The sequence below is a fragment of the Saccopteryx bilineata genome, chromosome 3 (genome assembly GCF_036850765.1).
Source record: "Saccopteryx bilineata isolate mSacBil1 chromosome 3, mSacBil1_pri_phased_curated, whole genome shotgun sequence".
NCBI classification, from domain to species: domain Eukaryota; kingdom Metazoa; phylum Chordata; class Mammalia; order Chiroptera; family Emballonuridae; genus Saccopteryx; species Saccopteryx bilineata.
In genome coordinates this window covers 9,023,702-9,046,637 of record NC_089492.1, presented here as the reverse complement: position 1 = coordinate 9,046,637, position 22,936 = coordinate 9,023,702, and the positions used below count along the sequence as shown (strand labels likewise).

Genomic DNA, 22,936 nt, shown 5'->3' with positions numbered 1-22,936 from the left:
GGAGGGACTAGAGAACACAGTGAAGGGAGGGGCCCCTGGCCAGCAGGGGAAGAAAAAGAGAAGGTAGTAGATGGCGAATAAGAAACAGGTTTTTGCAAAGGGAGGGGAGAGGAGAAAGAGTTGGTAGTCCGCGGAGAAGGAAAGATCAGTAGACTGCTAGCATGTGATGTTTTTATTTAAAGGATCATCTTTATTTGTCCAATTATATACATATTTCATTTCCTGCACTAGTTTTCTATAATCATGAGGAAAATAAGAACTAGACCAATCTTGTACACTGAAATTAACAGCATATGCTTTATAATTTATATAATTGGAATATGCACATTCTTGCCATGGGGGGAAACCAAGTCTATTCTCTACAGACCACCAGTAAGGCTCTTGAGCTGCTTTTATTGGAGGATAAAGTTTACATGGGTGAAATCTCTTAGGGGTAATGCAACAGAATTATAGTCATGGGGGTCAGGGCCTCCAGGCATTAAAATTGTGAGAAACCATAAGTCTCTGGTTATGCGCCCAGGTTTATTACTTTTAGGAGAGTCAGTCAAAATAGTCTTAAGTGTAGTAGGAAAACATTCAGAAATTTTGAGAGTATTATTAAACATAAAATATATAGATACATTACCTGTTTTTCCATGGAATGAAAAATTTGAGTTCGTTTTATGCACAATAAAAGAACTAGGTGATTTTATCAAGAATTTAGTATGATTATTAAATACAGGTATATCATCTCCTCCTCCAGTAATGGGTGTAACTAATGATGGATTTGGAATATAAGCCAAATAAGACTTGTTTTTTCCAGTAGCCCCAACAGTAAATATCTGAATTGAAATTACAGCTAGCATAGCAACAAACATAGTGGTAGGGTTACAATGCACATTTTGTTGGTCACAAAGTAAATCAACCTTTTTAGATAGTGCCTTCAACTGGCTCCAAGTTGGTGGGTTGACAGTTTAAGTAGAATAAGCCAGCTGTCAACCATGATAGGGAGGTCGTCTAGCTTTCTATAGAGACAATTGTTGCATTGCTCAGGTAACAGGGTTATATGGAGAGGTCTTTAATGGCCTTTGCCAGAGAGTCACCAGTGATGAGGGTGGTACAGGAGTCTCCTCTGTGCTGGATGAATAAGGAGGAGGATGGAGATAAGGAGAGAGCAGTGGTGGCAGCGGTGGCCTCTGGTGAGACATGGCAGATTAGCCAATCTGGGATGCAGAGAGGAGAATCAGCATCCTGTCGGAATATACAAGCATACCCTCTCCCCTGGGTTAGAATTGCATCTGGCCCTTTCCATTGACTTGTTAATAAATCCTTCCACTTTGCCATTGGTTTAGACTTTTCCAGATCTGGATTCTAATGTCTTAACATGCGAGTGTGGTCTTGACTGTCTGAATTAAGATTATTAATAACAAACAAAGCATGATTTAAGAGCTGATGTGGGGAATTATATTTTAAATCACCTTTCTGTAATTTTTGAATCTGCATTTTCAGGGTCTGATGGGTCCTTTCTACTATACCTTGTCCCTGCAAATTGTAAGGGATGCCAGTAAGTAACATGTGAAATGTCAAAGGTGTTACAAAACATTTTAAAGGCAGATGAAATATATGCTGGGGCATTATCAATTTTAATGGCCCTTGGCATGCTTACAATAGCGAAGCAGTGGAAAGGTGTTGTACTACAGCCTTGAAGACCTCTTCAGTTAGTGCCGTACAAGCAACAACATTTGAAAAGGCATCAACACAAACATGCACATAACAAAGTTTACCGAAAGATGGAATATGACAGACATCCATCTGCCAAAGGTCATTGGGTCAGAGTCCTCGTGGGTTAACTCCAAAACTATGATTAGGAAAATGAGTAGGGCAAGTGCCACAGCTATGCATGCTAGTTCGATAGCTCAAGCAGTTTCATGAGATAGTTGAAACTGCCAACGTTGTGCAGGTGCATTCTGATAATGTAAAGCATGCAAAAGCTTAGCTTCCTCAAATGCTTTGAACACTACCTTTTGCTGTGTAAGCAAATCAGCAAGATGATTTTCTTGTCAGGGTCCTGCCCTGGGGTGAATCCAGGGGTCCCGCAGGAAGGGACAGCGTCAGCGAGAAAAGGAGTGAGAGAGCTGAATTATTTAGTTACTCTGCTAGGCATCTCTGCCAAAATAAAGTATAGCTTTATTTTTATACACTAAATTACAATTACATGTTATGCAGAATAGATTTATTAATAGTTGGTTTTTGCTTCAATATGGGTAAATATTCCAGGAACAGGCTAGTACATTTCTATAGGCTATAAATCAGGTGGTAAGCCATTCTAAGTACAGTATACAATAACTTGAGCAGCAACAACAATATTGGTGCAAGCTTCTAAAAGATCAGTACTGATTAATAACTCTACCTTACCTAATGGCCTATTGTCTAGTAAAATTGAATTTGTCTACTATATTCATATACTAGTTAAGTTCTTACTTTATTTTTCTCAGAGTGTTTCACTACCTGAAGGTAAGGTATATAAGAGGAACAGAAAGTTTTTCTATTCTTTTATTATATGAGAAGGCTAGGGAGGTAAAGTCATGGTTTAGGTAAAGGCTGAAAGGTGCTTTTATGTTTAGCTACTGTTTTCTACCTATTCATAAGTCACAATCTATTTTTCCCTAATATGATTTATAGGAGGGAGTTTTCCCATAGACTTAGCCCCTTCAGGGGATATCATAGTCAGCCTCCTATGTCTATGGGCCCAGGCAAAGGGATTTATAGGCTTTTCTCTGGAACTCACACCCTCTGTCTCATTTCCAGAGAAATTACTACGAATCTGCAGGGAAAGCATGGGGCTATTAACCTTGTACTATAGATGATAGCACACACACCCAGAAAAGGGGGGGGAGAAAATTCAAATAAATCCAAGAAGTTATAGGGAGTGTCATTCTGCCTCTTCTTTATTGCTGTGACTGTGTCAACCAGCAAGCCTTTTCTTCTTTGCTGTGACTGTGTCAAGCAGCAGCTGTTGATCAGCTCTCAATAGCATGTTGTGTGTGGAATGGCAGGGGGAAGGGCGCTAAAGTAAATTTGAGGTAACTAAAAAATATATAGAATAGAAACTAGTTTCAGATATCCACCTACTGACCAAAAGAAGTTTTTCTCATTTGGAAAATGCAGGGTAGAAATAATATTAAAATTTAGAACTTTGCTTTAGAAAAATCTTAGAAAAAAGAAAAATAATTTAGAAATTAACAAACCACAGGTGTGGACCTTGCTAGTTAATTGTCAGTTTCTTGAGTTAAATTGCAGCTCCACAAGGAGAGATAGAAGCATAAGTAATAGGATTATAAAAAATAGAGTTATCAGAAACAGGTCCCTCATGGGTTGGGGTGGTGGCTTGTTGCCTTCCACTGGTATAAAAATTAGAGAAAAGTTCCAACTCTTTCCCATGGGGCCAAGGCGGGTGTTGGGTCCTCTCCAAGTCTCCCAGTTCCTTCGTATGGCATAAGTATTATCTGATGAGGGAGGTGAGAGGTTCATAGGGAAGAACCGCTGCATTAGCCAAAACAGTAAAAATTGTAAAAGATATTTTCAAGGGCCTGACCAGGCAGTGGCACAGTGTATAGAGCATCAGACTGGGATGCGGAGTACCCAGGTTTGAGACCCTGAGGTTGCCAGTTTGAGCACGGGCTCATCTGGCTTGAGCAAAAAGCTTGCCAGCTTGGACCCAAGGTCACTGGCTTGAGCAAGGGGTTACTTGGTCTGCTGAAGGCCTGCAGTCAAGGCACATATGAGAAAGCAGTCAATAAACAATTAAGGTGTCACAACAAAAAACTAATAATTGATGCTTCTCATCTCTCTCCGTTCCTGTCTGTCTGTCCCTATCTATCCCTCTCTCTGACTCTCTCTCTGTCCCTCTAAAAAAAAAAAAAGATATTTTCAAGGAATTGTGGGGAAATTAAAACCTCATGTGGGCTAAAGCAGCCCACTGTTAGGAAGGTAAATTTGTAAAAATTATATTTCTAATTTGCTGCCTTTATTGTAAGAAATAAAGCTAAACAGCTGCTGGGAGGGAGAGAGTGAAAGTCGGCTTAGTTCTTGGAAATGCCAGGTCCAAACACCTGCCCAACCGCGCCACCTCTCCCATGACAGCCTCGTCCCTAAAATGGCGGTGAAAGGAGAGGGAATGGAAACCCTGGGAAGGTCGGGCGCCACTTTGGAACTAAGCTCAGAGCTTTGTTGCCGCTGCCATCCTGCGCTTGGCCAGGCTAGGGCTCAGTCAGCCCTTGGGTTGTGCAAAAAAGGGACAGGCCCGTCATATACCTCTTCCTCTTCCCCCTTTCCTAAGAACCCTGGTCGGCAAAATGCCGCTCTAAACAGCTCATGGACCACATAAGGCCTTTTGCCCCCTTGGGGATAGCTCCCAGATGGACTGCCATGTGTGGATGCTGCCTCAGAAGGAAATGTGCCTACTTATATAGTTTAAATTTAAAATTTGGCTCTCAAAAGAAATTTTAGTTATTATACTGTTAATAATTGGCTCTATTAACTAATAGGTTTTCAAACCACTGGGTTAGGAGTGATGACTTATTGTCCCACACTGATGTGTGAAAAAGTATTTTCCATATTAGAAATGTATATGTTATTTCAAAGGTCTTTTTTTTTATTCCTTTTATTTGCTGTCTCATAGCCCTTTGATATTAAAATCTTAATTTAGATATTAAGAAATATATAATAATTGTTAATAATGTCTTTTTATGTGTTTAGTTTATTATCATTTTGAAACAATATTGTTCAATACTAGGTAATATAAGAAAGGGAGTCATATCCTGGAACTCCTGCAAATCTATTTTTATCATGCTCTTTGCTTAAGAATTTCTTTTGATTGCTAATGTACTGAGTTATTCAGCAGCAGAGACACTCTGGAATCCTAAAGGAGAAGTCAAACCTGTTTCTCTTGCAAACGTTTACCCTCTTTTATTTGATCCATTTAATAACGCTGTTTTTGTCTTTTTCCAAGAGTTTATATAGACAGAAAAAGGACCCTCAATTCCCTCAGCAAGATCTTCTGAGCATGGCTTTTAAGGTCTATAACGACCAAGAAAGGAACAGAAAAGGCAAATAAAGTCCAAAAGAGATCAGGAAAATACCAGCCCTTGGTATACGCCCTTAAAGGCTCCTGCACCCCAAAGGGGCTCCATAGGAATCCATCAGGGCCCTGCTTCAAGAGTGGGAAGAAAGGTATTGAGCTAATGCCTGCCAGGCTTCTTGGCCTTCACCAGGGACATGCCTTTCCTGTGAGAAAAAAGGAAACACTGGAAGGTAAGCTGCCCCCTTGCTTCTAGAAGGGAGGGTTCAGTCTCTTCCAGCCCTGCTCCAGCCACCTATGACATGACCTTGCCCAGCCTGCTGGGACTTGTCACTGAAGGTTAAAAGTGCCCAGGGCCACAGGCCCCATCTCACCGTGGATGAACCTAAGGCAGGGGTCGGGAAACTTTTTGGCTGAGAGAGCCATGAACACCACATATTTTAAAATGTAATTCCATGAGAGCCATACAATGACCCATGTACATTACATATTATCCAATAAAAATTTGGTGTTGTCCCGGAGGACAGCTGTGATTTCTCCAGCCACCCGCAACCATAAACATGAGTGGTAGGAAATGAATGGAATGTAATACATGAGAATGTTTTATATTTTTAACGTTATTTCTTTTAAACATTTATCTGCAATCCAGATGCAGCCATCAAAAGAGCCACATCTGGCTTGCGAGCCATAGGTTCCTGACCCCTGGCTTATGGTATTTCTTCCAAGTAGTAGGTAAACTGATCTCATTTCTTGTAAACACAAGGGCTATTTACTATACCTTACCTAATATTTGAGATATATTTATCCCTCGACGATCTCTATTGTGGGTATTGAAAGTCTCATTTTCTGTTGCTTTGTTTAATGTATAGTGTCTCCTTTATTCCTCTTGTCTCAATGCCCCATGCCTATTCTAGGCTGGGACTTTCTCCTAATTCCAGCTAGAAGCAATAGTCATTGGGACTTAGACTCTAGCTACAGTGTAGGAATGTGACCACAGTTCCAGTGCCTTGTGGACTTCTCCTGAATATGTGTTACTCCTGCTCTTTGGGACATTTCTCAGACTGGAGTAGGAATTGGGTTACATTTCCAAATAATATGAAGTGGTAATAATGTCAACATAGACTTAGTAAAATTACCTTAACATGTTAAGGACATTTAAGGCTGTAAGAATTTTATTTTGCACCCTGTTATATTGGCTAAGACTTTGTTTAATAATCTAGTAGGCTTGGTCACTTTATTGTATTAGGACACTTGTTATAGCATTTTTTAACATTAGCTGTTTTAATTTTATTGTTTATAGTTTTCCAGTCTACCTCAAAATCAAAACATAGAAATTCAAATGAGTAGGAAGAGGCCACCCCAAACCAGTGGGGTTTTGGGACCCTTATTGCCAAAGGTTTATTCAAAACCAATTAGAAAAAAGATTTGCCAACAGGAAAAGAATAATTAGAAAAGCCAAACTTAGAATCTATTACAGAAGGCATAATATCTGAGTGTTTAATTTGAGTCCAAGTAAATTCTAAGCAAAATAAGAAAATTATTTTAAAAAAACAGGGAGAAAGGAATTTTCCAAGGTAAATATTTAGAAATAGACTTTAATTAAATAATTAACAAATAGACAAAAGTTTTTCCTTCTAAAATAGGGCACAGTGACAGTTGTTAGGAAATTGCTATATAGAATTCTTTCCAGATTTAGCTTTCCCATTCTAGTATTGGGTCTGCATTTATATTCAAAGTCTCACAACTGATAGAAAAGGAATCACATATTAGTTATGAATTAATATAAAGTTACATGGTGCCCATAGGCACCAAAAGGTTCAGTACAAATAAAATGCATGAATTAAATTGTAAAGGAAATGTAACCACCCCTTCCTTAAGTATTTGCAAGATTTACAGGTTACACAGCACACTGTTCGAAAAACTTCCGAGAGGCATTTCCAACATTGCTAGGAGATCTAGTACATCACACAAGGATTGACTCTCACATGGATGGGTCCACACACTGTGATCCTGACAACTCCCACTGCTGCCAAGGTAGAAGGCATGCCCCACTCCAACCACACACTGGAAGCTGGTTTGTCTACGTACGGTAAATGCATAAGAGAAACTCACTAAGAACTCCTTTTTTTAATCAAACCTTGGGAAAAGGGAAACCAGGGTAAAATGAAAGCCAGTTAATTTTACGTAAGTTGCAAAAGATTTGTGCAGTTTATAGGGAATCAATCAGTAACATTTGTTTCTTTAGTGAACTGTATCTTTTGCTATTAATGCTGTCTGTTAAATATCTATTACATGTTATAAGCTAATATTCCTACTCAACAGCCTCATGCTCTTCAGTAAATTAAGTCAAAGATTTGACTTAGGATATAAAACCAGTGGGGAATGTAGTAAGATACCAAAAAGCTACAGATTTAATATTAATATTTTAGGAAGCTTAAAGAGCATTTTATTAATTTGGGCTAGGTGTGTAGAGAGATTTTGTAGATATTATTTTTATGCTTGTGTGATTTGCACCAAGTCTGGATGGCTGATAGCATTGTATTGTAAATGAAGAGGGGAAGGAGATTTGGATTCCCTCCCTTCCCCCCCCCCCCACACCTGTAAGGAAACAGGTGGATAGCTAGCCAGGTACAGAAAGAGAAAGATTGAAAAACCCTTTTCTTATTTGGTGGGCTATTTGCAGGCATTTTATCCCCTAGTGCCATGGAAACTACCCCTCCCCTCCTGAAAGCCTGTAATTGATGTATATATATCTCCAAACAAAAAAATGGCAAATGAACACTAGAAGATTTGGGAATATCTTTTAATATGTGGAATAACATTTTGCTATTGTGCTACCTTATAAGTTTTAATGGTAGAAATGTTTTATAGGTCCTATAGACAAATGTTGTAAGTTTGCTAATGAATTGTGTCCCGTCCCCCTCCTCCTTTTCCAGCCAACCTGTGTGTGTGTGTGAACAAAGGTATATAGCCTGCCACAAAGGCTGTGCCCAGACGCACATGATTTGGGTTTGCAACAGCCCCATGTCAGTCATATGCAGCCGGCATATTTAATAAATGTCCTCCTTTAATAAAACTCTTCAAAATTCATCTGGACTTGGTGTCTCTACGTAAACCCGCAGAATTGAGGTACAGATACTTTACAACATTATGAGTTTATTTGAGCCAAACTGTCAATGATTTCTGGGAAACAGACTCACGGATTGAGAAAATGCTCCCAAAAATGGCGGTTTCACCACTTCTTTTATATATTGGAATTAAAGGGAAAGACTTAAGGGAGTTACATGAAATTGATTGGTGATAGATTAGGAAGGCAGGAGAAGGGACAGTGGGGGAATCTCTGGGATTGGATCAAAAATAAAAATGTACATGCTGAAACTTCTACATCAGGAAGCATAAGATAGTTGTTAATTAACATGATAATAATAACAATGAAGGGGTTTTGGTTCCTGCTCTGGTGGGATGCCGGCCCTGAGGGGGGGAAAAGAGAGGATCACCCCAATATTTCACAGGCAAGTGGTCAGGTACATTATTGTAGATGCAAAGGCAGCAGACAGGCTCCAAAGCAAGCACTGACCTTTGTTCAGATAGGGAATACCTCCCTAGGACGTGACTACCCACCATAAAGCACTTTTAGTTAAAAAGTTTCCATTTCAGACCATCGTGTGTGGTTACTTTAAATTTCTGACTTTATAAGGACACCATGCAGGCTCCCCTGAACTTGTCATGTTCAGCATGTGGCAGCTTTTTCTCCACACCTCCCAGAGCTCTTTAAGGGAATCATTTAATACAATCAATGCTGTGTTTAAAAGGAAGATTCTAAAAGAAATAAAAAGAAGCCAGTATTGACTCCTCTGCCCACAGACCCATTTCCCAGCCTACTCCAAGGAGGAAGCCAAAGGGGGAAGAAGGAGATGGAGGAGGGGAGGCAGGCGAGCAGAGACAGGAGAGAGGAGACTGCCTTTCACCACCAAGCTTCCTGCTGTAACCGTGCTGCCACCTTCTGGTATAAACTGGAAATTCAGGAGAAAAATTGCCTATCGATGTCATTCAATAGATGGACTACATAGATGTGATCCTATATACATATCAATAGAGTTCATATATGTATATATTTGTATCACCAAGGTATTCCTGAGATCTATTTAAACTAGAATTAGATATATTAACTTTTCAAGCTCCTACCTTTTAAAATATACCACGGAGGGCCTGGACAATGAGAGAAACTCCTTCAGTGTTTTCCCTACGTCCATGTGTGCCCCCTCCAATTCTTCCCCCAACCCAGCAGCCAGTCTGCAAACATACAGAAAAACTTTAAAGGCCTTATGCTAAGTAAATAAGTCAAACAGACAAACAGAAAGTTTGTATATCACTTTTAAGTAAAATCTTAAAATACCCACAAACTCATACAGATACATACAGAGAACAGCTTGGAGGTGTTGACAACAAAAGACAGGACCAGGACTGACAGGGCCTCACTGAATGGACTCCTCCGCCTGCCCACTAGGGGGCGCACAGGACTCAGCCAGATGCTGCAGAATGCAGAGGGCCCCATACAGGGCGCACAGGGGCTCCTTGGCTTCCGGCTCCCAGGCTGACATGGGGCTGTTCAGCTCCATCTTCAGGCCACACTCGGCCAGCAGGCCATAGGTTAGGGACAAACTCTCCCCCTGGAGCGGGGCCAGGAGCTCGGGGTTGAGGGTGAAGGGGACGCTCCCAGAGCATAGGAAGTTGGGCTCCAGGATGCTCCGCACCTTGAAGAAACAGTGACACATGTGACAGGTCAGTCTCTGAGGTCAGGAAGAGAGAACCTTCGGTCCCAAGAGCCAGGGGTCATGCAGAGACACTACAGGGACAGGAGCTTCTGAGTTACGTCCTGGTCCTGCACTGTGATCAGTGTGACCACAGACATGGACACAATATCAGAAATCCTTGAGCACTGGTCCCTGAGCACCTAAGAGTGACACTAACATTTACCCTGCAGAACACAGTGTGCTCGGAATTGTACATGTGTGCTCTCGTGTGCAACATGCACATGTATACACATATGTCTATTCATACATGGAGAGCGAGTACATGCAATTTGCACATGGTAACCATGTGAATAAAGCAGGGGTATAGCTCACATCCTGTGAACCCCCCCAAACCTGTATTCTTATACAGCTCTTTTAGAACTGAAGAGGCCCACAGCCAGGATCACTATGGAAACTGAGACCTTCCCCAAGGTAGACGCATGCGCACTGGCCGGCTCTAGAGGGAGATGAAACGCAAAGAGGAAAATGGGACATAATATCCAAGAACTGTGGGACAATTACAAAAATGGTAACAGAATAGAAAGAGAAGAGAGAAGTAAAAATAAATATTTCAAGCACTAATAACTGAGATTTTCCCCAAATTGATGTTAGACAACAAACCATACATCCACAAAGTGCAGAGAACTGCCAGCAAGATGAAGAAAAAAATAAATTTAAATATCTCAGACCTATGAATTCAAACTGCAGATAAAGGGAACATATTGGAAATGGGATGGAAAGAGGCTTTGCATAAGACATAGGGGCACGATGTGGGGGGCAGAGGATGTTATATTGAGTGGGACACTTGAAACCATATTGACACAATAAATTAAAAATTAAAATTAAAAAAATAAAAATGGAAAATGACAAAAAAACTTTATTTCACTGTTTTTTATTTAATTTTTTTCATAGATTGATTTAGAGAGAGAGAAAAACATCTGTTTGTTGTATCACATATTTATGCATTCACTGGTTGATTCTTGTACATGTCCTGACTCAGGATGGAGCCCACAACCTTGGCTTATCTGGACAATGCTCTAACAAGATAAGCTACCCTGTAAGGCAATAAATCCCTGTTTTAATTGTATTTCATTGCTTCATTATTAGTAAAATAATCATCTCATGTGTTTACAGTGGTCCCTTGTCTATCGAGGGGGTTTGGTTCCAGAAACCTCATGATAGGCGAAAATCCATGAAGTAGCAACCTTATATGTATTTTATTATTTATATATTTTTAAGGCTTTATTTTGATTTAATACTGTTTTACTATGTTTTAATTAATATATTTTTAAAGTTTTTTATATTGAGCCCTGGCCGGTTGGCTCAGTGGTACAGCATCGGCCTGGCATGCAGGAGTCCTGGGTTCGATTCCCGGCCAGGGCACACAGGAGAGGCGCCCATCTGCTTCTCCACCCCTCCCCCTCTCCTTCCTCTCTGTCTCTCTCTTCCCCTTCTGCAGCCAAGGCTCCATTGGAGCAAAGTTGGCCCGGGCGCTGAGGATGGCTCCATGGCCTCTGCCTCAGGCACTAGAATGGCTCTGGTCGCAACAGAGCGGCGCCCCAGATGGGCAGAGCATCGCCCCTAGTGGGCATGCTGGGTGGATCCCGGTCGGGCACATGTGGGAGTCTGTCTGACTGCCTCCCCGTTTTCAACTTCAGAAAAATAAATAAATAAAATAAAGTTTTTTATATTGTTTTTAATTTTTTAGGCTAGAAAATGCTTATATTACCACAAAAATGATTAAAATATAAATATATAAAAAGACCTATATACCACAAAATCCCGCAATATAGCGAAAAATCTACAGTACAAAATTAGATATATACAATTTAAAAATCCACGATACAGTCAGACTGCGAAAGATGAGCCACGATACGGCAAGGGACGACAGCAATGGTGTTTTCTTTGTAAATATCTTTTCCTAATTTTTGGCTATGTTTTGTTTGATAGTTTTCTGATCTCTTTTTGCTATTGCTTTGTAGGAGCTCTTTACCAATTAAAAATTTACATCTTTGTTTGCATATATATCAAAAATAATAATTAGATTCTGGCCAGCTCACTCAGTGGATAGAATGTCAGCCTAGAATGCAGACATCCCAGGTTCAAGCCCTGGTCAGGGCACACGTGAGAAGCAACCATCTGCTTCTCTTCCCCTCTGCCTCCCTCGTCTCTGTCAATTTCCCTTTTGCAGCCAGTGGCACAGTTGGTCTGAGCATCAGCCCCAACGGGGTTGCTGTTGGATCCCAGGAGAGGTGCATGCGGGAATCTATCTTCCTTCCTCTCACTTAAAAATATTAATAATTACCAGTTTGTCATTTACCTTTCAACTTTTGTGACATAATTTTCATAAAATGACTTTAAGTCTACGTAGTCCAAAAAATTAAAAAAAGAAAACCTATTAAAAGTTTGAGGAAGCCCTGGCCAGTTGGCTCAGTGGTAGAGCGTCAGCCTGGCGTGCAGGAGTCCCGGGTTCGATTCCTGGTCAGGGCACACAGGAGAGGCGCCCATCTGCTTCTCCACCCCTCCCCCTCTCCTCCCTCTTTGTCTCTCTCTTCCCCTCCCACAGCTGAGGCTCCATTGGAGCAAAGATGGCCCGAGCACTGAGGATGGCTCTGTGGCCTCTGCCTCAGGCACTAGGATGGCTCTGGTCGCAACAGAGCGACACCCCAGATGGGCAGAGCATCGCCCCCTAGTGGGCATGCCGGGTGGATCCCGGTCGGGCGCATGCGGGAGTCTGTCTGACTGCCTCCCCGTTTCCAGCTTCGGAAAAATGCAAAAAAAAGAAAAGAAAAAAAAAGGCCCTGGCCAGTTGGCTCAGCGGTAGAGCATCGGCCTGGTGTGCGGGGGAACCGGGTTCAATTTCCGGCCAGGGCACATAGGAGAGGCGCCCATTTGCTTCTCCACCCCCCCTCCCTCCTCTCTGTCTCTCTCTTCCCCTCCCGCAGCCGAGGCTCCATCAGAGCAAAGATGGCCCGGGCGCTGGGGATGGCTCCTTGGCCTCTGCCCCAGGCGCTAGAGTGGCTCTGGTCATGGCAGAGCAATGCCCTGGAGGGGCAGAGCATCGCCCCCTGGTGGGCAGAGCGTCGCCCCTGGTGGGCGTGCGGGGTGGATCCCGGTCGGGCGCATGCGGGAGTCTGACTGTCTCTCCCTGTTTCCAGCTTCAGAAAAAAAAAAAAAAAAAGTCTGAGGGTGCTGAAAGAGGTCAGGTATTTCTTGACTGTTGTTGTTTCTGCTGTTTTGTAGTTTGTTTTATGAATTTGTACGTTGTTCAATAGGAACACGACAATAAGGTATTTGGGGGTAAATGTAAGATTCCGTATCTTGCTATGAAAGAAAGATTAATTTAAGTTCTACCCCCAAAAAAGTATAAATTTATTTGAATATTACAAATTTTAGGGCCCTGACCAGATAGCTCAGTTGGCTAGAGTGTCATTCTGATGCACTCAAGGTGCCTGCTCATTCCCCAGTCAAAGCACGTACAGAAACAGATTGATGTTTCTATCTTCTGCATGTCTGTCTGTCTGCTCTCTCTCTCTTTCACCTGTTCTATCTCTCAAAAATCAATAAATACTTAAAAATAAATAAATAAACTTTATTATTATTTACCCCTGCCATTTAATTTCTATTGAGGTCAAAGGAAAGGCGACGTCCTACAAATTTTTAAGTGTACAGTAGGACATCATGGTATTTTCATTTTGGTTGATATTGAGAGATTTTCTGACCTCCTTTGTGCTATTCTCTTAGACCCATTTTGGAGGTTTAAGAGTGTATTTAAATCTCACCCCTTCTATCACTCTTCCCAGGACGTCACGGCATCCAGGGTTCATCACCGCTAAGGTTGCTGTGAGTGGTCCCTCATCTCCTCCCGCATAAACTGAACATGGACACAGTGTGGCAGCCACCCCTTCAGATTTGCCAGAGTCCACCATGCACACAAAGCAGGTGTCATACCGCATAATTCAATCTAATTCCTATGTATCAGTAGGTGTCCCCATCTCATACCTTGACAAAAATATTCAGAGGGATGGAGAATTTCCCCAAGATACTCTGGCTACTGAGATCTTTCAGCTCGGCATCCTTGAGCAGTTCCACTATCTCGGTCACCACATACAGGTGTGTTGCTGCTCTTCGGCACTGCCCTAGAAAGGACAGCTCTGGGTCCCTCAGTTTCCTGGGGAGAGGGGAGGGTCAGAGTGGGAAGAGGTGTCCTCTCAAGGAAGCCTGGGGTACCCTCCTCAGGACCAGGAAGGGTGCAGAGACTTTGAATTTGTATTTTTTTACTATTTTTAATTTATTCCTTTTAGAGAGAAGAGAAAATGAAAGAGAGAGATAGAAAGAGAAAGAGAGAAGGGGAGAGAATAAGAAGCATCATCTCCCATATATGCCTTGACCAGACAAGCACAGGGTTTTGAACCAGTGACCTCAGCATTCTAGGTCAACACTTTATCCATTGCACCACCAGAGGTCAGGCTTCTTTATTGCTTATTTTCTTACTTATTGCATTACCCTTGCCCCACTACATATGTTTTCAGACAAGGAATTTTACTTGTCTTCTTATTACTCTATCCTTACCTCAAAATAGCAGAGTAATGAACAATTGCAACCATATTAAAATTTATTACATAACTAATAATCATTGGTTGAATGAATGAATGTATGAATGCCTAGAAGAACAGTACGATCAAACATGCCATTCTCTTCATTCTGAGCCTCAGGAACAAAGTCTATCAGACACCCCCTCGCCCACAAGGACAGCACCGCTTGGGGGCTGTTGACCAGCTCCTTCCCCTCCTGTGTCCTCACCTCTTCTGAAGTTCTGTCCAGGATTCATGTGGGGTGCTGACAATCTGATACTCAAAGGAGAACCCTTGGCACTGAGTAGCCTCCCCCGAGAAGCTCACATCTGCCCCAGCATTCACACTGCCACCCGCCTGCTGCTTCCTGACCACAGTGTCACTGAAGAGGACGGGAGCTTCCACAGCAGAATCTGGAACCAGACAAGGGGGCTGAGCATTAGCCCGGAATTCCCTCGGGACCAGCTGGGAGATGGATGGAGACGGAACGACTGAGCCCTCATCGCCCCACCCTCCTACTCAACTGAGTCTCTCAGCCAGAAAGCTAACTCATCAATTCATCCTGTGAGTGTACATTACCACTGAGGACAGTGTTTGTGTCCACCCAGGGGCTGGATGACATGGATGATGTCCTACACCTAAGAAATGATGACATCACTTGGACCTGTGTCTAGGAGACCCACATCATCTCTCCAGGCACAGTGTCAGCCCCAGGAGGGGGCTCACAAGCTGTAAATGTTGGGGACTTGGGGACAGACAGGCTTGGGTTTGAGTCCTACTCCTCCCAGTTCCCAGGTATGTAACTTGGAACAAATCATTTTATAAACTTTCACTTATTGTTATGTAAAATGGGTATTATTTTCTTTGCCCAAGAGGCTGCTGTCAGTATTAAATAAACCTGGGGTCATGATTAGTAACTTCTCAGATACTCTTAGTTCCTTGTTCCTTGCCCCTTGCCCATGGGTGAGGTGATCCTGAGGTCCCCTTCTGTGGTGGTCTCAGAATGCCTTGATTGCTGCACCCCTTCCCTCTGACCCTTGTTTGCAGCCCTGGCCACCTACGCCCCTGGCTGACAATACCCTGGACTGAAGTGCCTGGTTCAAGGATGTGCATGAGGGAGACGTCAAGTGGAATCTCACGTAGTTTCCAAAACTGTGAGTGAGCCTTCTTCCTCCATACTAGAATAAAGCGGCGTCTTTTGGTGGCACTCAGTAAACTTTTGACAGGCCTGAGTTCTTCGTGTCCAATCTCCTTGACCAATCCCCTGGTAGCTCTCTCAAACGTGCAGGGCATGTTGCTAGGAGCTGATAGAAGTACAAAGACCAGGTGAGTCTTACACAGGAGATTCAATGAGTTTTCATGTGTCATTCAGAAACAATTGACATTGATGCTATATTACATAGGCCTTTGCCCTGTCTCCACATGGAAGGACTATGCATGTGCAAACGATCCCCATGTCAGCTGGGATGGCTCTAGGTCTTCCTTAGATAACTATCTAGCAAAGTATCTTCAGTGAGCAGAGATGAGATACCTAGACTGGCAGTCTCTGTCAGGTCAGGGGAGCCATGAGCATTTGCTTCATTGGTTGGAAGTGACAAAGAAGAGGTAAATGCCCGCATTCCCATGAATATGACTGGTGCATTCACCTCAGGGGAGTTTCAATAGAAACTGTCACACTGTGGCCAGACCAAATCTCTGGGTTTCAGAGGACACACCCACCAGACTCCCAGTGGTCACACTCTACTGAGATCTGTGAAAAAATTCAGGACACACTGACCCCGGGGACCAGGGTAGGAACCACCCCATCACCATTCCTGCTGCTCGATTAGCCCCAGCCTCTGTACTGTACCAGAGTTTTTATCAGGGGCCAGCCTAACAAGCAGACAGAGGCAGCAGGAAGTGGCCCTCAGGGAACCTTGGGTCTTTTGCTGACCTGCCACCAGGCCCAATACTGGTAAAGGGCAGCCTAAGTGCACAGCTTGGTCCTTCCCTATCCCACTAAGCAGAGCAGAGGCAACCAGAAGCTCTGGACTCCTCATGGCTCCAAAACGATTTTGGGGGCCCAGTCATGGCCGTGTCTTACACTGGACTGCACCAGGTTTCGTCCTAGGAGGCCCAGAACCAACACATCCACTGGCCAGCTACAGGCAACCCTGGAGAATGATTCAATTAGCATCGCTAGTGCCATGTCCTCAGTGAGAGCTCATAAGGCACCAAACCCAGCGGAGGCAAATCTCACAACAGGAGGGTAAATATTACCCTCAAGAAGCATCCTAGAGCAAGGTGCTCAGGTGACCTGGATGTTAGTACCACTGATCCCATCTTTCTTCTAAAGACATCACAACAAATTTGGGAGTCAGAACAGAGCTACCTAATACACAGATTAAATGGGCAGACAAAGAAATATACCCTAAATGAATCAGCAGGAGAAATCCCCTGAAAAGAATTAAATGAAATGGAAGCAACCAACATACCAGACACAAGGTTTAAAATACTGGTTATTAGGATGCTTAAGAAACTTAAGAGTAAGTATGGACGACCTCAGTGAGAACTTAAACAAAGAGAGAGTAAGCAGTGAAAAGGACACAGAAACCATAAAAAAGAACCAGTTAGAAATGCTAAATATAGTATCTAAAATGAAGACTGCACTAGGAGGAATGAACAGCAGGTGGATGACGTGGAGAATCGAAGCACTGATTTAGAGGACAAGATAAATGTGAGCACAGAAGTAGAACAGCAAAAAGAAAGGAGGCTAATGAATGCTGAGGAAACTCTGAGAGACCTCTGTGACAGCATCAAATGAAACAACATTTGCATCATAGGGGATTCTAAATGAGAAGAGAATGAACAAGACATAGAGAACTTGTTTGAAGAAATCATAGCTGAGAAGTTCCCTAATGTGCTGAAGAAAAAAGTCACAGAAGTTCAAGAAGCACAGAGAGTTCCATTAAAGATGAACCCAAGCCTGGCCAGGCAGTGGTGCAGTGGATAGAGTAGAGGTTGGGAACCTATGGCTCATGAGCCAGATGTGGCTCTTTTGATGGATGCATCTGCCTCGCAGACAAATCTTTAATAAAAAAAATAATAATAACATTAAAAATATAAAACATTCTCATGTTTTACAATCCATTCATTTCCTACCACTTATGTTCATAGTTGTGGATAGCTAGAACCAATCACAGCTGTCCTCTGGGACAACACCAAATTTTTATTTGATAATGCATAATGTACACAGGCCGTTGTGAGGTCAGGAAGTAAACTTCCCTCCTTTTAATCAAGTAGTCAGCTAGCTAATTGCAGAAACTCTTTTGATGAAGAAAATGGCTAAACAAAAAGAAGATGAGGAATATCGTACTTTTCAGCAGGAATGAACAGAGAAATTCACCTTTGTGGAGAAAGCAGGTTCTGCAGTGTGTCTAACATGCAATGATAAAATTGCATCAATGAAACGGTCAAATATAAAGCGGCACTGTGACACATGCCATACTACATTTGCATCCAAATATCCAACAGGGGAAACCTGAAGATGGCAGTGGATTAGGCAGATGGACAGACTTCCAGCTCACACCACCAAACTGGATTACAAATTAATTTAGGAAAAATCAGCATGAAAAACCAACTCTGGACTACAAGAACAGCTCTCAAAAACCAAGGAGCAAAGAAAAAGCCACAACAAACCTGGTAGGGAGCGTCTGAATCTCCCCTGCTTACAAGAACAGAGAGGAGCATGAGGAAAAGAGCAGAAAATACTGCACACAGCCATTTGTCTGGTGACTAGTGAATGAGATGTGTTGAAAGGGCCAGCTTGCCTTCCAAAAAGAAAGGTGAGAGAGAGAGAGACAGATGGTGAGGGGCAGAGGAATGCAGGGGATGACTTGAGAAGCTGACTCATCCAGTGCTGGAGGAGGCCATAGCTGGGGGAGGGGTTGATCCTTCCACAAAACAAAAGATTAAAGTGCTTCTGGGTCACAGATCTCCAGACATCTCTCCAGCTCCAATCAGAGCAACAAGACACAGCTGAAAACAAGAAGTGGGGAGGAAGGGCAGTAACTCAGGTCTCCATGGAAATCTGAGATACACCTTCCTCTACTGAAGCTGAGAAAACACCCTGCCCCAAGAGAGAGTAACTGGCAGAAGAGGCCTTCAGAGTCTCAGGTTATACCCCCCACATTCCTGGGTACAGTTTCAAGGAAGCCCCCTGCTGAGATCAGTAAACAAGACTATCACCTGTTAAGAAAATAAACAAATCAAGACTTCAAAGCGGCCCAAATCTGAAAGTGGATTACAAATAATAGCTGATACCAACCCAAGAAGACCTAGAAATAACACAATTGAAAACTGGAGGCAGAAAACACCAAGCCTAGACTCAACCAACTCTATAGACAAAACACCCAAACACAGATAATGAGAAGACAAAGAAGTGCAATCCTAATAAAACCACAAGAGAAACCTTCAGGAGATGAACTGAGTGATATGGAAATAATCAAACTTCCAGATGTGGAGTTCATAATAATGATTGTAAGGATGCTTAGGGATCTTAGAACAACAATGGATGGTCATTATGAACACCTAAATAAAGAAATAGCAAGTATAAAAAAGGATATTGAAATATTAAAAAAGAATCAGTCGGAGATGACAAATACAATATCAAAAATAAAGACCACAATGGAAGGAATTGAAAACAGAATGGATAGAGCTGAGGATCAAATCAGCAAGTTGGAGGACAACTTCAATGAAGGCAAGAAAGCAGAGAAGAAAAAAGAAAAGAGATTCAAAAAGTCTGAGGAAACTCTTAGAGAGCTCTGTGACAACATGAAGAGAAATAACATCCACATCATAGGGGTTCCTGAAGAAGAGAAAAAACAAGGGATAGAGACTTTGTTTAATCATATCATAGCTGAAAACTTCCCTAAATTAAGGCAGGAGAAACTCTCACAAGTTCAAGAAGCACAGAGAACTCCATTAAAGAGAAACCCAAAGAAACCTACACCAAGACACATCATAATTAAAATACCAAAGTTAAGTGATAAAGAGAAAATATTAAAAGCTTCAAGAGAAAAAAAAGCTATCGCCTACAAAGGAGTCTTTATAAGGATGACATTCGACTTCTCAACCAAAACACTTCAGGCCAGAAGGGAATGGCAAGAAATATTCAAAGTAATACAGAACAAGAACCTACAACCAAGTCTACTTTATCCAGCAAGGCTATCATTTAAAATCAAAGGAGAAATAAAAACCTTCCCAGACAAAAAACAACTCAAGGAATTCATTACAACCAAACCAATGCTGCAGGAAATGTTAAGGGGCCTGTTGTAAACAGATCAAAGTGGGAAAAGAATATAGCAAAAAAGGAATACAGCTTTAAAGAATAAAATGGCAATAAATAACTACATATCAATAATAACCTTAAATGTAAATGTATTAAATGATCCAATCCAAAGACATAGGGTAGCTGCATGGATAAGAAAACAAAACCCGTACATATGCTGTAGACAAGAGACACACCTTAAAACAAAAGATGCACATAGATTGAAGGTAAAAGGATGGAAAAAAACATTTCATGCAAATGGAAATGAAGAAAAAGCTGAGGTAGCAATACTTATATCAGACAAAATTGAACTTTAAAACAAAGGATATAGTAAGAGATAAAGAAGGCCACTAACTAATAATAAAGGGAGAAATCCAAAAGGAAGATATAACTATTATAATTATCTATGCACCTAATATAGGAGCACCTAAATACATAAAGCAGACTTTGATGGATTTAAAGGGCAAGATCAACAGCAATACTATAATAGTAGAGGATTTCAATACCCCAATATCATAACTAGATAGATTCTCAAGAAAGAAAATTCACAAAGAAACAGCAGACTTAAAGGACACAAGAGATCAACTCAATTTAATAGATATCTTAAGAACCTTTCACCCTAAAGCAGCAGAATATACATTCTTTTCAAGTACTCATGGTACATTCTCTAGGATAGACCACATGTTAGGGCACAAAAGTGATCTCAACAAATTTAAGAAGATTGAAATCATATCAAGCACTTTCTCTGATCACAATGGCATGAAACTAGAAATGAACCACAACAGAAAAGCTCAAAAATTCTCAAACACGTGGAAACTAAATAGCAGGTTGTTAAATAAGGAATGGATTAACAATGAGATCAAAGAAGAAATAAAAAAATTCCTAGAAATGAATGACAATGAGCATACAACAACTCAAAATTTATGGGACAGAGCAAAAGCAGTACTGAGAGGGAAGTTCATAGCACTACAGGCACACCTTAAGAAACTAGAAAAAGCTCAAATAAATAACTTAACCCTGCATCTAAAAGAACTAGAAAAAGAACAGCAAGTAAAGCCCAAATGTAGTAGAAGGAAGGAAATAAGAAAGATCAGAGCAGAAATAAATGACATAGAGGCTAAAGAAACAATACAGAGGATCAATGAAACTAGGAGCTGGTTCTTTGAAAAGGTAAACAAGATCGATGAACCTTTAACTAGACTCACCAAGAAAAAGAGAGAGAGGACTCAAATAAATAAAATTAGAAATGAGAGTGGAGAAATAACAACTGACAAAACAGAAATGCAAAATATTGTAAGAAAATACTATGAAGAACTGTATGCCAAAAAACTAGACAACCTAGATAAAATGGACAAGTTCCTTGAAACATACAATCTTCCAAAAATCAATCTGGGAGAATCAGAAAACCTAAACAGACCAATTACAACAAATGAGATAGAAACAGTTATCAAAAAAAACTCCCAACAAAGAAAAGTCCTGGGCCTGATGGCTTCACAAGTGAATTCTACCAAATAGTCAAAGAAGAACTAACTCCTATTCTTCTCAAGCTATTTCAAAAAATTCAAGAGGAAGGAAGACTTCCAAGCTCCTTTTATGAGGTGAGCATAATTCTGATTCCAAAACCAGGCAAAGACAACACAAAGAAAGAAAATTATTGGCCAATATCTCTGATGAATGTAGATGCTAAAATCCTCAACAAAATATTAGCAAACTGATCCAACAATATATGGAAAAAATCATACACCACGATCAAGTGGGATTTATTCTGGGGAGGCAAGGCTGGTACAATATTCATAAATCAATAAATGTGATTCATCACATAAACAAAAAGGAGAAAAACCACATGATAATTTCAATAGATGCAGAAAAAGCATTTGATAAAATCCAGCACCCATTCATGATCAAAACTCTCAGCAAAATGGGAATACAAGGAACATACCTCAACATGATAAAAGCCATCTATGACAAACCCACAGCCAACATCATACTCAATGGGCAAAAATTAAAAGCAATCCCCTTAAGATCAGGAACAAGACAGGGGTGTCCCCTTTCACCACTCTTCTTCAACATAGTCCTGGAAGTCCTAGCCACAGTAATCAGACAAGAAGAAGAAATAAAAGGCATTCAAGCTGGAAAAGAAGAAGTAAAGCTATCATTATTTGCAGATGGTATGATATTGTATATAGAAAACCCTAAAGTCTCAGTCAAAAAACTACTGGACCTGATAAATGAATTCAGCAAAGTGGCAGGATATAAAATCAATACTCAAAAATCAGAGGCATTTTTATACGCCAACAATGAACAATCAGAAAGAGAAATTAAGGAAACAATCCCCTTCGCTATTACAACCAAAAAAATAAAGTACCTAGGAGTAAATTTAACCAAGGAGACTAAAGACTTGTACTCAGAAAATTATAAAGCATTGATAAAAGAAATCAAGGAAGATACAAACAAGTGGAAGCATATACCATGCTCATGGTTAGGAAGAATAAACATCATTAAAATGTCTATATTACCCAAAGCAATTTATAAATTCAATGCAATACCAATTAAAATACCAATGACATACTTTAAAAATATAGATCACATATTCCAAAAATTTATATGGAACCAAAAAAGAACATGAATAGCCTCAGCAATCTTAAAAAAGAAGAATAAAGTGAGAGGTATCACAGTTCCTGATATCAAGTTATACTACAAGGCCATTGTACTCAAAACAGCCTGGTACTGGCATAAGAACAGGCATATAGATCAATGGAACAGAACAGAGAACCCAGAAATAAACCCACACCTTTATGGACAATTGATATTTGACAAAGGAGCTAAGGGCATACAATGGAGTAAAGACAGCCTCTTTAATAAATGGTGTTGGGAAAATTGGACAGCTACCTGCAAAAAAATGAAACTAGACTACCAACTTACACCATTCACAAAAATAAATTCAAAATGGATAAAAGACTTAAATGTAAGCCGTGAAACCATAAGCATCTTAGAAGAAAACATAGGCAGTAAGCTCTGCGACATCTCTTGGAGCAATATATTTGCTGAATTATCTCCACGGTCAAGTGAAATAAAAGACAGGATAAACAAATGAAACTATATCAAACTAAAACTTTTGCACAGCTAAAAACAATAAGAACAGAATAAAAAGAAACTACACAATGGAAGAACATATTTGACAATACGTCTGATAAGGGGTTAA

General features: G+C 41.0%; 1 protein-coding gene across 1 annotated transcript in view; it reads right to left on the bottom strand.

The window, feature by feature from the left end:
• Positions 1 to 22,936, bottom strand: part of LOC136329466 (gasdermin-C-like) — a 123,425-nt gene that overhangs the window by 52,394 nt on the left and 48,095 nt on the right. Inside the window, exons 4-5 of the mRNA XM_066265664.1 lie at positions 14,656 to 14,839; positions 13,855 to 14,023 (exon numbers count right to left, since the gene is read on the bottom strand). Coding sequence (XP_066121761.1) covers positions 13,855 to 14,023; positions 14,656 to 14,839 — 353 coding nt within the window. The remainder of the gene's footprint in view (positions 1 to 13,854; positions 14,024 to 14,655; positions 14,840 to 22,936) is intronic.